Source organism: Protomyctophum parallelum, assembly GCF_964188405.1.
Source record: "Protomyctophum parallelum genome assembly, chromosome: 1".
Lineage (NCBI taxonomy): Eukaryota > Metazoa > Chordata > Actinopteri > Myctophiformes > Myctophidae > Protomyctophum > Protomyctophum parallelum.
In genome coordinates, this window is record NC_139697.1 from 44,705,933 (window position 1) to 44,722,302 (window position 16,370).

Consider the following 16,370-nt stretch of genomic DNA (forward strand, 5'->3'; position numbering starts at 1 on the left):
GCAGTGAAGGTGAAGTCCAGAAACAACCTGCTCTGCTGCAGCCTCCACACTGAGCTCTGCTGCAGCCTCCACACTGAGCTCTGCTGCAGCCTCCACACTGAGCTCTGCTGCAGCCTCCACACTGAGCAACAGCAGTTACTCAAAGGATGCTTCAAAAGGTCAAAAACTCTCCCTGTCTACCAGGTCAAAGGTCAATGACTCTCCCCATCTACCAGGTCAAAGGTCAACGACTCTCCCAACAGATGCAGACATCTAGTCTAATGTAAGATCTAAAGCTCCCTGTGGTGATGACTCATTTATACCATAGAGTTTGAAATTAATATGGATCTGACCACGGACCCCCATTTGAACACATTTGTACCAGGGACCCCCATTTGAACACATTTGTACCAGGGACCCCCATTTGAACATATTTGTACCAGGGACCCCCATTTGAACAGATTTGTATCAGGGACCCCCATTTGAACACATTTGTATCAGGGACCCCCATTTGAACATATTTGTACCAGGGACCCCCATTTGAACAGATTTGTATCAGGGACCCCCATTTGAACATTTTTGTACCAGGGACCCCCTAACACAAGATTTGTGTTACAATTTTCAAATAGCCTATATATATTTACAAAAATACTTTCTTATTTTAAATATGCATCGCGAAACATTGTGAGATCTGCTGTTTTCAAATAGCCAGTGTGTACATATAGGGTTAACATTTTTTAACTGATTTTGAGACCACTGTTTAGCTTCATTTAGTTTTAGTCATATTTTAGTCATCTGAAATGTTTTAGTGTTAGTATAGTTTTTGTCGACAAAATCAACACTAACTGGTTCTCAAAGTGTGGTCCAGGGTCCCCCGGGGGTCCTTGAGGGGGTTCCAGGGGGTCCTAGTAGCTAAATGATCAAATATTAACCATATATTACTTTGCTACAGTATTTGAAAATCTACAAGCTTACAATGCATTGGGTCAAAGGTCAAATACATGGGGGGTGTTGACATGACAACGTCCAGGAGCTGTAATGTGTGATGTCACTGTTATGCTTATATACATCACCACGATGATGTCACCGTGATGTCATGAGTTCATGCCCAAATATGGAGTCCATGATGTCAGACTCGGCTATAGTGTCAAAGTACCCCGTGGTGACGGTGGTAACCATGACAACCTGCACTCACTCAAACATGTTGAGTAACCATGGCGACCTGATGATGTCACCCTCACATAGAGCCTCTATCTCTGCTCACACAGACGCACTGAGGAGGAGGAGGGGTAAAGATAGAACCCAGCATAGAGACGTTGAGTGGGAGTGGTCTGGAAGGTGTACAGGTGTCTCAGTGAGTCAGAGCACACTGTGTAGAAGGACAGAGTCCCAGCGGGACGGTCCACATACACTGATACTCTGTTGGAGCCTCTAGAGGCAGAGACAGGGAGGACAGTCCGCTGTCCGTTGTGTCTGACAGAGTAACTGGTACCATCACCACCATCACACCTCAGACTCCAGGACTTGTCTTTCCATCCAAGCCTACAGTCAACACCACTTCCTTTCCTGCTGATTGTTCCGTCAGCTACTCCTATACCAACCCATCCACTGCACTCTACCTCCCAGGAACAGCGTCCAGTCACACTCTGTGTACTCAGAACCTGATCAAAGTAATCAAATCTGTCGGGGTGATTAGGAGGATCCTGACCCCCTGACCTCCATGTGACCTTCCTGTTGTCCTCAGACAGAGAGAGGTTTCTGTGTGCTGTGTTTGTGTCCAGTGTGAGACGCTGGAAATCTGATGAGAAAACAACACAGGAAACATTAAATACATCATTCACTGACTGACACAATCTCGGCCACTCGCTTGCCAGAACCGTCCCGGCCCCCTGGGCACGTTCCTGGGGGTCTGGATGTTCCGGGGACCCCCACACGGTAAGGGCCGATTCATACTCCTATTTTACCGCTGTTTCGGCACTGTAGTGCCGAAATGATTTCGGCTCGTCAGAAATTTTCAGTAGCACCGAAGAGCCGACTTTAGGATGGTACCCACCCCCCCCGAACCTCAAATGACGTCACATTGTAGGCTCTACAGCGCCGAACCAACTTTTATTCGGCTCTAAAATAGGAGTATGAATCGGCCCTTACTCTGTCCTTTTCCAAAATTAATCAAAGTACAGCATAGAGCACAGCCCACTACAATACAGTACAGAGCCTGCAGTACTACAGTTGCCCAGCGGTGGAGCCTGCAGAACCATTGCGGCTCAAGAATCTCCTGAATGAAGTGTCTGGTGCTGGGAGTCTGGTGCAACGCACAGGTCCTCGCGGTACTCCTGGTGAGAGCAGGAGTGGACCTGGTGAGACCTAGGAGGGGCCCGGACAGGAGTCTACCCACAGAGCCCAGTCCCTCCACATGCCAGAATAGTACCTCTCAGTCCCGGCATAGTAGTCCCGGAGTGGTTCCAACGGATTGTGCGCCCCTGTCTTTCCCTAGTGGGTCAGATCGAGGGTAGCTACTGGGACGTAAGTCGGGACTTGATCACCCCGGCTGGGTCACCCGAGTGAGGGGTAGGATGTTCGTGAGACCCGAAACCCCGATGACCTTGAGATACATTACTGAGGATACGTCCCAGTTGCATCCATGCGATGTATTTTCGTTCGTTCTGTCCCTATATATGTGTACGTGCATGTCTGTATGTGTACATGTCTGTCTCTATGTGTACGTGTCTGTCTCTATGTGTACGTGTCTGTCTCTATGTGTACGTGTCTGTCTCTATGTGTACGTGTCTGTCTCTATGTGTACGTGTCTGTCTCTCTGTGTACGTGTCTGTCTCTCTGTGTACGTGTCTGTCTCTATGTGTACGTGTCTGTCTCTATGTGTACGTGTCTGTCTCTCTGTGTACGTGTCTGTCTCTATGTGTACGTGTCTGTCTTCTATGTGAACGTGTCTGTCTCTATGTGTACGTGTCTGTCTTCTATGTGAACGTGTCTGTCTCTCTGTGTACGTGTCTGTCTCTATGTGTACGTGTCTGTCTCTATGTGAACGTGTCTGTCTCTATGTGTACGTGTCTGTCTTCTATGTGTACGTGTCTGTCTCTCTGTGTACGTGTCTGTCTCTATGTGTACACGTGTGTCTGTCTCTATGTTTACGTGTCTGTCTTCTATGTGAACGTGTCTGTCTCTCTGTCCGAGCACGGAAAGCTGCAATACGGTAACTCTGTCATTTCTCAACCATGTCGGACGCGCAAAGGCTTGCCAGAACCGCCCCGGCCCCCTGGACACGTTCCTGGGGGTCTGGATGTTCCGGGGACCCCCACACGGTGTAACTGTCATTTCTCCAAAAATAATCAAAGTACAGTATAGAGCACAGTACACTACAATACAGTACAGAGCAGTAACTATACCAATAAATGTATAGTTGAACCGCTCAGTTCACACAAGTGTTATTTTTATTTCCAGTTGTCTCGTATGGTGTCAAATGGAGCGTGGAACAATGCAAATGATCAACACGGAGATCACTTGTGACTTTCTAACAAAAACGAGACACACCTCGCACACATCACGGCTCTGCACCACCTTTCATGCATCGCACGTCAGAATTGAACTTATGCCAAATATAGACGAAATACATGTTATTTACGACCAGGTTAGTGAATGAGGCCCATTGTTTCTGTCAAACCACATGACCTCATCTTGGTGGTGTTAAGGACCAGGCCAAGAGCACAGAGTAGAGAGCACAAGAGTTTTCAGGACAACATCAACCAAGTATACAACCGTGTATAAAATGTTAACGTGTGATGTTGACACAGACAGACAGATACTCACGTTTTGAAATGAGCGTAGAATTAAACCCATCTTCTCTTCCATGTTTCACTCTGTAGGAAGTAGAACAACAATGCATCAATGTCTGACTGTCTAACACAACGTCTCCACTAGCTGACACTACAGTGTTTCACTCTGTAGGAAGTAGAACAACAATGCATCAATGTCTGACTGTCTAACACAACGTCTCCACTAGTTGACACTACAGTGTTTCACTCTGTAGGAAGTAGAACAACAATGCATCAATGTCTGACTGTCTAACACAACGTCTCCACTAGTTGACACTACAGTGTTTCACTCTGTAGGAAGTAGAACAACAATGCATCAATGTCTGACTGTCTAACACAACGTCTCCACTAGTTGACACTACAGTGTTTCACTCTGTAGGAAGTAGAACAACAATGCATCAATGTCTGACTGTCTAACCCAACGTCTCCACTAGTTGACACTACAGTGTTTCTCCTGTCATTATCTTGGCCCTGCAGCTCATCCAGACATACTCACTGCTGCCCAGTTTGGATCTCATCACCTCCTCAGACACAGAATAAAACCACTCCACTATCTTAGCCCGTAGACCTTACATGTTCATTGGCCAAATTATGTAATTTAGATAGCATATTATGTACTATAGTGTATAGTTTCATTGTACAGATATTCTACTGTTAGATTCTTAGCTTACTTATGATGATTATTCCCATATATTTGATGTATTACCATGTGTTGTTCTTGCTTACTGTGTAGTCCAGTGGTTCCCAAAGTGGTGTCCGGGGACCCCCAGGGGTACCTGAGGGAGTTCCAGGGGGTCCCCAGCTAAATGATAGTTTGGAACCAAATTTGGACCATTATGGGTTCGATTTGTACACTCTTATGGTTAAAATAACATTGGTTTTGCAATATGAATTGGGGTCTCAGAGATAGAAATCCCATTAAATGGGGGTCCGTAGACTAATGTATGTCAAACTGGGGGTCCTTGAAATTAAACGGGTTGAGAATCACTGCCGTAAAAATCTTCTCTTATGAAGGCCCTGGAATATCTTTTCAAATAGGGGTCCGTGGGGCTAATGAGTGTCAATTTGGGGGTCCTTGACATTAAAAAGTATTTAATGCCTATTGTGACAGATGTTCATTGTTGACCTGCTATCCTATAGTTTCTTTGAGGCACTGCATTGTTCTCTCTGCATGCATGGCGTTGTGTCAGAGTGAATACACTGTAAAGGGAAACACTGCACTGTCCAACATGGACACAGCCCAAGTCTACTCACTTGCAGTTCTTCAGGACTGAATCATTCACCACGTTGAGGCTCAGGTCCAACTCTCTTAGGGAGGGATTAGATCTTACAGCTGAGGCCAGAGCTTCACAGCATCTCTCTGACAAGAAGCAGTGAGCCAGTCTGAAATACCAGATGGAAACATACATGAATGAATGAATGAATGACACATTTATAATATGCATTATTCCTGGATTGAAAACCTGCTTCAAGGACTCTCTTGTCCCACTTAGGGTGCCTTCACACCTGGATGTTTTAGTTCCATTAAAACAAACCCTGAACCCCCAACATAATCATATTTGAAAAATACTTGAACTGGGACCCCCAAAAGACTTATATATTGAACTGGGACCCCCCAAAAGACTTATATATTGAACTGGGACCCCCCAAAATACTTATATATTGAACTGGGAGCCCCCAAAAGACTTATATATTGAACTGGGACCCCCCACCCTTAGAAGCACTTGGAATTGTAGGCATTAAATTAAAGGTGTAGTGAAATAGCTTTTTGTGCATTCTATTTTGAAGTTTCAGCCTCAGATGGCAGGATCTTAGTTTCTGAACCAATCAGAGCGTTGCATCCCTCCAGGCTATGGGGACGTAGGTCCGTCTCATGCACGGCCACGTGCACGCACATGCACATTGGTTTGTTTACAAGTGACAGAGAGACCTGCAGCAAAGCTAGGGGGTTATCTCTAACCTGTACACATGACCATATACATTATGTTAGCGTGATGATTAGTTTAAAACGAGTCTGGATGTCATCTTGAATGAGATTAAAAACGGATGATTTCTGTAATCAGTAGCAGCTGTGTTTGGACGGACGCGCAGGAATGGGACTCAAATGGGTGAGCTTCATTTGTTTTGGCCTTTTATTGATGTGTATCTCTACACGTCATCAGTCATCACGCAGCACATTTTAGTTTTAAGGAAGTAATTACATTTTTATTTGTATGGACTTGATATAAAAACACACACAAATGAGAATGAGAATGTCGAAGTAGCCTATACATTTGCCTTAAAGGGATATTAAGCGTTCAATATCAAGCTTATTAATACATTCTCACCACAGCATTCATATTATTCAAAATGATCAAAATAAATGTGGTAAATGTATCTTACTTTAGAACTTCCAGTCTACAGTGTGGGCTCTTCAGTGAAGCACAGAGCAGCTCCACTAGTCCTGAGTCCTGCAGGTCGTTTTCACTGAGGTCCAATTCTCTCAAATGGGAAGGATTAGAGCTGAGAGCTGAAGACACATCTTCAACGTCTGTCTTTCTGAGTTTACAGCCAACAAGTCTGTGAATGCAGATTAAATAAGAGATTATAAAAACAAATGATACCTAATTCACTGTCATTGAACTAAAACATCTCCTATCTAGTTATCCAGAGATATAGACACCACTTGACAACACATTTTGATATCAAAGACTTCAACCAGCAGTTGAAGGAGTGAAATGAAGACTGAACAACAACATTGGATATTTACTGCCTAAACGTTGTAAAAGCTTTACAAACAAGCTGCTGGAGACCAGCATCCAGTCTCTATTTATGTTCCCTGTCTCCTCAGGCTGGGCCACAGCTGTAGGGTTTACTGTTAGTTTGAATTGACCCCAATATTATAATATTTCATAACCTACAATATTATAACATGCATCATAACCTACAATATTATAACATGCATCATAACCTACAATATTATAACATTTCAAAACCTACAATATTATAACATTTCATAACCTACAATATTATAACATTTAATAACCTACAATATTATAACATTTCATAACCTACAAAATGTTATAAGTCCAGTGTTGTTTTTGGCAGCACATTTTGATTTTAGTTTTAGTCATAGTCTCTTGAATAGCTTTCATTTAGTTTTAGTCACATTTTAGTCACCTGGAATGTTTTAGTGTTTATTCTAGTTTTAGTCGACTAAATGTCATAAGTTTTAGTCGACTAAATCTACAGTTGATTTAGTTGACTAAAATGTATTGTGGTGGGCCTTGATGCCGTCATAATGACAGATTTTTACTGAAAATAGCCAATCGCAGCATTGTGAGCTTGTATAAGAATTATGAAAGAATTATCCAATGTGGTACTTTTTTCTTTTCTTTTTTGTTAACCCAAGAAAAGGAAATGAGCAGCTCCAAACGTTGCATCAAACATATGCACAGATATAAGAAGTGTCTTATATTATTAATGTTGATCCTTTTCACAAGCAACAACTGTTAACTTATGCTCCTTTAACGGAGTAATTAAAAGAACCGTGGCAGTTCAAATATCATTATTGAATCTGGAGCTTAGACAAACTATGTTGCTTATAACTTGTCCATGGATATTCAGCCATTATACAGCATTGATAATTGCATTCACCAGCTACTACACTTAGGACAACATTATCTTTAAATTATTGCCAGGATGTGTGTTGTGCACCTTCATGCTAGACAGATGATGACACACACATGGTCCCTGGAGGATGGACCCTACAGATCATATCACACACATGGTCCCTGGAGGATGGACCCTACAGATCATATCACACACATGGTCCCTGGAGGATGGACCCTACAGATCATATCACACACATGGTCCCTGGAGGATGGACCGTACAGATTAAGGGACTCCATGGCCTTTCCCTCTATAGTGTAGGTCAACTTTGTACCACTTTCAAAAGCTTTGGCTGTTTTTTTATATTACATCGCATCGAAGGACTCTCTTTGATAATTAACCAGACCTACAAGCTGTCAATGTGTTGCGATGCAAAGCATTGTATGCTTATAGATCTGTGAGTGACACCTTTCAACTTGTTCTACTGAGTGCTTTCACCACAGTGAAGCGGGTTTAACGTTGGGTGTTTTGGCTGTCTTTTATGGTGTTAAAAGGGGCATGGAACAATGCAGAACAATGCAGACAATACACACAATACCCATAATACCACACAATACCACTAATCACTATTTGAAATGCAGACAACTTTTATGCCAACCTTCATTTATAATTATAGTGTTAACTGTAATGGCAGATTGACTCTAGGATGTTTCTATTCACTTGACTACTAACCGAGCCTTTCTGCAGTTCCTCACAGCTGGGATCAGTCTCCTTCGCCCCTCCTCTGATGTGTTGTATTTGTCCAGGTCCAACTCTTCCAGAACCTCCTCTGACATCTGCAGCATGACGGCCAGAGCTGAACACTGGGTCTCAGACAGTTTCTCTGTTCTGTTCTCTGACTTCAGGAACTGTTGGATCTTCTGATGTAGTGAGTGGTCGTTCATCTCCATCAGACAGTTTGGGAACCACAGACCTAGACTAATAGAGTGATAATAGATTAGTACAGTAGGTAGATGCAGACTATTGAATACGTATTAATGCGTACCACGGTAAAGCTCAATAACTGTGGCGCAGCTACAAGGGGTTGAACGTCGAAAATAGCCGATCTGCAAGCTCACAAGTGTTGTGTCCTCGTCGCGCTGTGATTCAATTCAGTTCAATTTTATTAAAGTGTCGACTCACAACAAGTGAGAAGAAGAAGAAACATAGATCCCACCCTGAGCATTAAGACATTTGGAGACAGTGAGCTTGTAGATCAGCTATTTTCGGTGCGCAACCACGTTGTATGTCGAAGTAGCCTATACATTTGCCTTAAAGGGATATTACAGGATCAATATCAAGCGTATTAATACATTCTCACCACAGCATTCATATTATATTCACATAATACAGTACATAATAAAACAGAAGTGATCAAAATGAATGTGGTAAATGTATCTTACTTTAGAACTTCCAGTCTACAGTGTGGGCTCTTCAGTGAAGCACAGAGTCCTGAGTCCTGCAGGTCGTTTTCACTGAGGTCCAATTCTCTCAAATGGGAAGGATTAGAGCTGAGGGCTGAAGACACATCTTCAACGTCTGTCTTTCTGAGTTTACAGCCAGCAAATCTGTGAATGCAGATTAAATAAGAGATTATCAAAACAAATTATACCCAATACCCTGACAAGCAAGAATTGTAGGCATTTAATTTAGTTTGACTCGGCTGCACAGATACATGTTGTGTTTGCGTCTACCGTAATATTCGCCAATTTACCAAATTGGTTTTAAAAATGTTTTTAAAGTCATTAAATTGTACCTTTAGAAATGTGCAGATACTAGTCTGTATATACTTAAACTGTTACTGTTGAGTGAGAAACCACACTAGTTAAGCTAATCATCTGGTGACCCCCTTGGGGGTCCAGACCCTCAGTTTGGGAACCACAGGCCTAGACTAATATAAAGATATTTGATTGGTACAGTAGGTAGATGCAGGATATTGATTATGTGTTGATCTGTTGCGTACCTCGGTAAAACTTGATAACTGTGGCGTAGCTACAACGGGTCGAACGTATAAAATAGACAATCTACAAGCTCATAAGCGTTGCGTCCTCGACGCGTTGTGAGTTTGTACATCAGCTGTTTATGGTGTGTAATCCAGTTGTATGACGAAGTAGCCCAGAAGCTTATACATTTGCCTTAAAGGATTATTACACTTTCAAACCTATTTGGGTAATTTTAACATCAACTCAGGCCCATAAGCTTGGGTTACCTGAAATCAAGCTTATTAATATTCTCACCACAGCGATCATATTATATTCACATAATTACAGTACATAATAAAACAGAAGTGATCAAAATAAATGTGGTACATGTATCTTACTTTAGAACTTCCAGTCTACAGTGTGGGCTCTTCAGTGAAGCACAGAGTCCTGAGTCCTGCAGGTCGTTTTCACTAAGGTCCAATTCTCTTAAATGGGAAGGATTAGAGCTGAGAGCTGAAGCCACAACTTCAACGTCTGTCTTTCTGAGTTTACAGCCAACAAGTCTGTAAATGCAGATTAAATAAGAGATTATAAAAACAAATGATACCTAATTCACTGTCATTGAAGTTAACTAAAACATCTCCTATCTAGTTATCCAGAGATATAGACACCACTTGACAACACATTTTGATATCAAAGACTTCAACCAGCAGTTGAAGGAGTGAAATGAAGACTGAACAACAACATTGGATATTTACTGCCTAAACGTTGTAAAAGCTTTACAAACAAGCTGCTGGAGACCAGCATTCAGTCTCTATTTCTGTCCCCTGTCTCCTCAGGCTGGGCCACAGCTGTAGGCTTTACTGTTAGTTTGAATTGACCCCAATATTATAATATTTCATAATCTACAATATTATAACATGCATCAGAACCTACAATATTATAACATTTCAAAACCTACAATATTATAACATTTCAAAACCTACAATATTATAACATTTAATAACCTACAATATTATAACATTTAATAACCTACAATATTATAACATTTCATAACCTACACAATGTTATAAGTCCAGTGTTGTTATTGGCAGCACATTTTGATTTTAGTTTTAGTCATAGTCTCTTGAATAGCTTTCATTTAGTTTTAGTCACATTTTAGTCACCTGGAATGTTTTAGTGTTTAGTCTAGTTTTAGTCGACTAAATGTCATAAGTTTTAGTCGACTAAATCTACAGTTGATTTATTTGACTAAAATGTATTGTGGCGGGCCTTGATGCCGTCATAATGACAGATTTTTGCTGAAAATAGCCAATCGCAGCATTGTGAGCTTGTATAAGAATTATGAAAGAATTATCCAATGTGGTACTTTTTTCTTTTCTTTTTTGCTAACCAAAGAAAAGGAAATGAGCAGCTCCAAACGTTGCAGCAAACATATGCACAGATATAAGAAGTGTCTTATATTATTAATATTGATCCTTTTCACAAGCAACAACTGTTAACTTATGCTCCTTTAACGGAGTAATTAAAATAACCGTGGCAGTTCAAATATCATTATTGAATCTGGAGCTTAGACAAACTATGTTGCTTATAACTTAAGTTGTCCATGGATATTCAGCCATTATTCAGCATTGATAATTACATTCGCCAGCTACTACACTTAGGACAACATTATCTTTAAAGTATTGCCAGGATGTGTGTTGTGCACCTTCATGCTAGACAGATGATGCCACACACATGGTCCCTGGAGGATGGACCCTACAGATCATATCACACACATGGTCCCTGGAGGATGGACCCTACAGATTAAGTGACTCCATGGCCTTTCCCTCTAGGTCAACTTTGTACCACTTTCAAAAGCTTTGGCTGTTTTTGTATATTAGATCGCATCGAGGGACTCTCTTTGATAATTAACCAGACCTACAAGCTGTCAATGTGTTGCGATGCAAAGCATTGTATGCTTATAGATCTGTGAGTGACAACTTTCAACTTGTTCTACTGAGTGCTTTCACCACAGTGAATCGTATTTAACGTTGGCTGTCTTTTATGGTGTTAAAAGGGGTGTGGAACAATGCAGAACAATGCAGACATTACACACAATACCCATAATACCACACAATACCACTAATCACTATTTGAAATGCAACTTTTATGCCAACCTTCATTTATAATTATAGTGTTAACTGTAATGGCAGATTGACTCTAGGATGTTTCTATTCACTTGACTACTAACCGAGCCTTTCTGCAGTTCCTCACAGCTGGGATCAGTCTCCTTCGCCCCTCCTCTGATGTGTTGTATTTGTCCAGGTCCAACTCTTCCAGAACCTCCTCTGAAATCTGCAGCATGACGGCCAGAGCTGAACACTGGGTCTCAGACAGTTTCTCTGTTCTGTTCTCTGACTTCAGGAACTGTTGGATCTTCTGATGTAGTGAGTGGTCGTTCATCTCCATCAGACAGTTTGGGAACCACAGACCTAGACTAATAGAGTGATAATAGATTAGTACAGTAGGTAGATGCATACTATTGATTACGTATTAATGCGTACCACGGTAAAGCTCGATAACTGTGGCGTAGCTACAAGAGGTTGAACATCGAAAATAGCCGATCTGCAAGCTCACAAGTGTTGTGTCCTCGACGCGTTGTGATTCAATGCAGTTCCATTTTATTAAAGTGTCGACTCACAACAAGTTGTCTCAAGACACTTTACATGTAGAGCAGAGAACCAACATAGATCCCACCCTGAGCATTAAGACATTTGGAGACAGTGAACTTGTAGATCAGCTATTTTCTGTGCGAAACCACGTTGTATGTCGAAGTAGCCTATACATTTGCCTTAAAGGGATATTACACGTTCAATATCAAGCTTATTAATACATTCTCACCACAGCATTCATATTATATTCACATAATACAGTACATAGTAAAACAGAAGTGATTAAAATGAATGTGGTAAATGTATCTTACTTTAGAACTTCCAGTCTACAGTGTGGGCTCTTCAGTGAAGCACAGAGCAGCTCCACTAGTCCTGAGTCCTGCAGGTCGTTTTCACTGAGGTCCAATTCTCTCAAATGGGAAGGATTAGAGCTGAGAGCTGAAGACACATCTTCAACGTCTGTCTTTCTGAGTTTACAGCCAACAAGTCTGTGAATGCAGATTAAATAAGAGATTATAAAAACAAATGATACCTAATTCACTGTCATTGAACTAAAACATCTCCTATCTAGTTATCCAGAGATATAGACACCACTTGACAACACATTTTGATATCAAAGACTTCAACCAGCAGTTGAAGGAGTGAAATGAAGACTGAACAACAACATTGGATATTTACTGCCTAAACGTTGTAAAAGCTTTACAAACAAGCTGCTGGAGACCAGCATCCAGTCTCTATTTCTGTTCCCTGTCTCCTCAGGCTGGGCCACAGCTGTAGGCTTTACTGTTAGTTTGAATTGACCCCAATATATTATAATATTTCATAACCTACAATATTATAACATGCATCATAACCTACAATATTATAACATTTCAAAACCTACAACATTATAACATTTCATAACCTACAATATTATAACATTTAATAACCTACAATATTATAACATTTCATAACCTACACAATGTTATAAGTCCAGTGTTGTTTTTGGCAGCACATTTTTATTTTAGTTTTAGTCAGTCTCTTGAATAGCTTTCATTTAGTTTTAGTCACATTTTAGTCACCTGGAATGTTTTAGTGTTTAGTCTAGTTTTAGTCGACTAAATGTCATAAGTTTTAGTCGACTAAATCTACAGTTGATTTATTTGACTAAAATGTATTGTGGCGGGCCTTGATGCCGTCATAATGACAGATTTTTGCTGAAAATAGCCAATCGCAGCATTGTGAGCTTGTATAAGAATTATGAAAGAATTATCTAATGTGGTACTTTTTTCTTTTCTCTTTTGCTAACCAAAGAAAAGGAAATGAGCAGCTCCAAACGTTGCATCAAACATATGCACAGATATAAGAAGTGTCTTATATTATTAATGTTGATCCTTTTCACAAGCAACAACTGTTAACTTATGCTCCTTTAACGGAGTAATTAAAAGAACCGTGGCAGTTCAAATATCATTATTGAATCTGGAGCTTAGACAAACTATGTTGCTTATAACTTGTCCATGGATATTCAGCCATTATACAGCATTGATAATTGCATTCACCAGCTACTACACTTAGGACAACATTATCTTTAAATTATTGCCAGGATGTGTGTTGTGCACCTTCATGCTAGACAGATGATGACACACACATGGTCCCTGGAGGATGGACCCTACAGATCATATCACACACATGGTCCCTGGAGGATGGACCCTACAGATCATATCACACACATGGTCCCTGGAGGATGGACCCTACAGATCATATCACACACTGTAGCGGTTTGTTGGGGCGAGCTCGCGTCGGGGTGCCAGTCAGAGACCCAGTCTGACAAAAATAGGTAAAATAATAACAGCCCCAACCACCGTACAAGGGATAGACAAACAAATATATCAACCCCTGAAACAAACAGTAGACACACAACAATACCATACAGAATCACAAAGGAAACACGCACACACAGAGGACTTCATTTACGTGAGCAGTGTATTGTATATTCAATCAACAGTGACCCCAAACCAAATCCAATAATAACTGTTCAATGTTCCCACGTCACGTCACGTGACAAACGATATGATGTACAAATAACGTTCAGGCACGCAGCACCAGTATCCACAGTTTGTGAGTTGAGTGTTCCCCCCAAACAAATAAAATAACAAAACAAAACAACGTCAGTCCGCACGTCAGACAGTCATGTTCAGAGCGCTGTGTAAATCCCTTACTGAAAGATGACGCGGTTAGCGTGTCCGCATCTACGATCCGGGGTGATCAACGTTAATCCATACCGACACGGTGTTGTCAGCGACGCCAGCGAGAGCCGGGCGTCGGACGAGCAGCCACGCTCCGACGGGGAAACCACTACTCTCACGGTTAGGATGGCGTGGTGTTGGGCAGTCCCACGGCTGGCTACAAACTATGAACCGTTTGTCGAGATGACAGCTGTCAGTGTCACTTCCTCAAACTCGCTCCCGTTCCATTCATGCATTCTCGTAGCCCCGCGGGCACGTGACGTAGGAGTGTCAAAGTCTGCGTGACGTGCGTGCGTGCGTGTGCATGTGCGTAGGAGAGGGGTTACAGGCGCGGAGCGCCACACTTCCCCCCCCTTGAAGAAAAGCTGCAAAGGGTTTGAGCTTGATTTCCTCCTCTGCCGTCCTCTGCCTCCCTGTCCGAACATTCAGCTGGTGAAAAGGCTTTCTCCGAGGCATGTGGACTAGACGGGAAGCCGGGGAACGATTCCTCGTCTGTTTCCTCTTCAAAGATCTCCCGGAGCCGTCTTCTCTCCAACATATCCCACTCTTGGGCAGTAGGAACTAGCGCAGAGGCAAGTTTTGTGGAGGAGGCCGTTGGGCTAGTGGGGAAGCCCAAAAAGTCCTCGTCGTCACTCTCCTCGTTGAACATGGCCATGACCTTCTCTCTTTCCAGCTTATCCACTTCCTGAGCAGTGGACACTAGCGCAGAGGACAGTTTGGTGGACGAAGTAGGGAAGCCCAAAAAGTCCTCGTCGTCACTCTCCTCATTGAATATGGCCATGACCTTCTCTCTCTCCAGCTTATCCACTTCCTGAGCAGTGGGGTAACAGGGCTTCAAGCGTGCCACATGCACCACCTTCCTATTTTCCCCACTGTCCTCCAGGACAACGTCAAAGTTGACCGGGCCCACCTGAGCCACAACGCGGTATGGCCCTAGCCACTTGGGAGCCAACTTGGCCGCAAAGGCTTTCTCTGCCTTGGATAGTGGATGGGATCGAAGCCATACCCGGTCTCTTTCCTGAAACTGCTGGTCTCTGTGAGTTTTGTCATAATTCCTTTTTTGTCTGGTTCTACTTTTTGTGAGGTTTTCCTGTGCAAATGTGGTGAGATCCTGAAGTTTGGTTATTGTTTTGTAGGCTGAAGAGTCAGGTGTCGCCCCTCTGGGTTGGAGCAGGACATCGGCAGGCCCGCGGAGGGTTCGCCCGAGGTTCAGTTCCGCTGGGGTGACTCCGGTGGATTCGTGGACTGCCGAGTTGAGAGCAAACCGGAATTCGGGCAGGTGTTTGTCCCAGAGCTTGTGATTCTCCCCTACATAGGAGGCGATCATTTGTTTCAAGGTCCGGTTCACTCTCTCTGTCATGTTGGTTTGGGGGTGGTAGGCGGAGGTTTTCTTATGTTTCAGGCTCCATTTGTCACAGGTGGCTTTGAACAAGGAGGAGACAAACTGGCATCCCTGGTCAGACAAAATGTAGTTGGGGACCCCCCATCTGGTGAAGATTTCCTGAATGAGGGTTCGGGAGACCGTCTCTGCTGTGGCTTTGCGAAGGGGAAATAATTCGACCCAACGGGTGTAGTAATCCACAAATACCAACAGGTAGACGTTTCCTTTGGAACTCCTAGGAAAGGGACCCATCAAGTCCACACCCAGCATCTCCCAGGGGTGGTTCACGACCGTCTGCTGTAGCTTCCCAGCGACCTTGCGGCTCTCAGGTTTGTAGCGTTGACACACTTGACAGTTCTGTACATATGCTTTAACATCCAGGCTCATTCGTGGCCAGTAGACCAGGCCTAGCAACCTCTTGTAGGTCTTGTACCTGCCCAGGTGTCCAGCCAATGGGTCCTCGTGGATCAGCTGAAACAGCTGCGAGCGGAGACTCTCAGGAATGAAGACTTGATAAATGGTTTTATGTGGAAGTTGTAACACTCGGTACACTTTGTCTTCCAATATGGTGTACTTTGTGGTCTCTGATAAAGTGATTTCTCCTTCATCCATCACAGCCTGATACAGCCGCTGGCAGTCTGCATCCTCCTGTTGCGCTCTCCAAATTTGCTCATCCGAGATGGGCAACTCCTTTCCCCCCTCCGCCTTGACTGACAGCAGGGTGGCACAGGCAGGTGGCAAGCTGGTGG

At 42.8% G+C, this 16,370-nt stretch overlaps 1 protein-coding gene across 1 annotated transcript in view; it reads right to left on the reverse strand.

Moving 5' to 3' along the window:
- Nucleotides 1-1,081: 1,081 nt before the first annotated feature.
- The window catches only part of LOC310871896 (NACHT, LRR and PYD domains-containing protein 12-like), a gene marked incomplete at its 5' end in the record, with an annotated part of 48,863 nt that continues 33,574 nt past the window's right edge, over nt 1,082-16,370 (reverse strand). Inside the window, 9 exons of the mRNA XM_083783533.1 lie at nt 1,082-1,777; nt 3,805-3,854; nt 5,064-5,192; nt 6,192-6,368; nt 8,133-8,378; nt 8,843-9,007; nt 9,760-9,924; nt 11,595-11,840; nt 12,327-12,503. Of these exons, the coding sequence (XP_083639659.1) occupies nt 1,230-1,777; nt 3,805-3,854; nt 5,064-5,192; nt 6,192-6,368; nt 8,133-8,378; nt 8,843-9,007; nt 9,760-9,924; nt 11,595-11,840; nt 12,327-12,503 (1,903 nt within the window). The 3' untranslated portion in view covers nt 1,082-1,229. The remainder of the gene's footprint in view (nt 1,778-3,804; nt 3,855-5,063; nt 5,193-6,191; nt 6,369-8,132; nt 8,379-8,842; nt 9,008-9,759; nt 9,925-11,594; nt 11,841-12,326; nt 12,504-16,370) is intronic.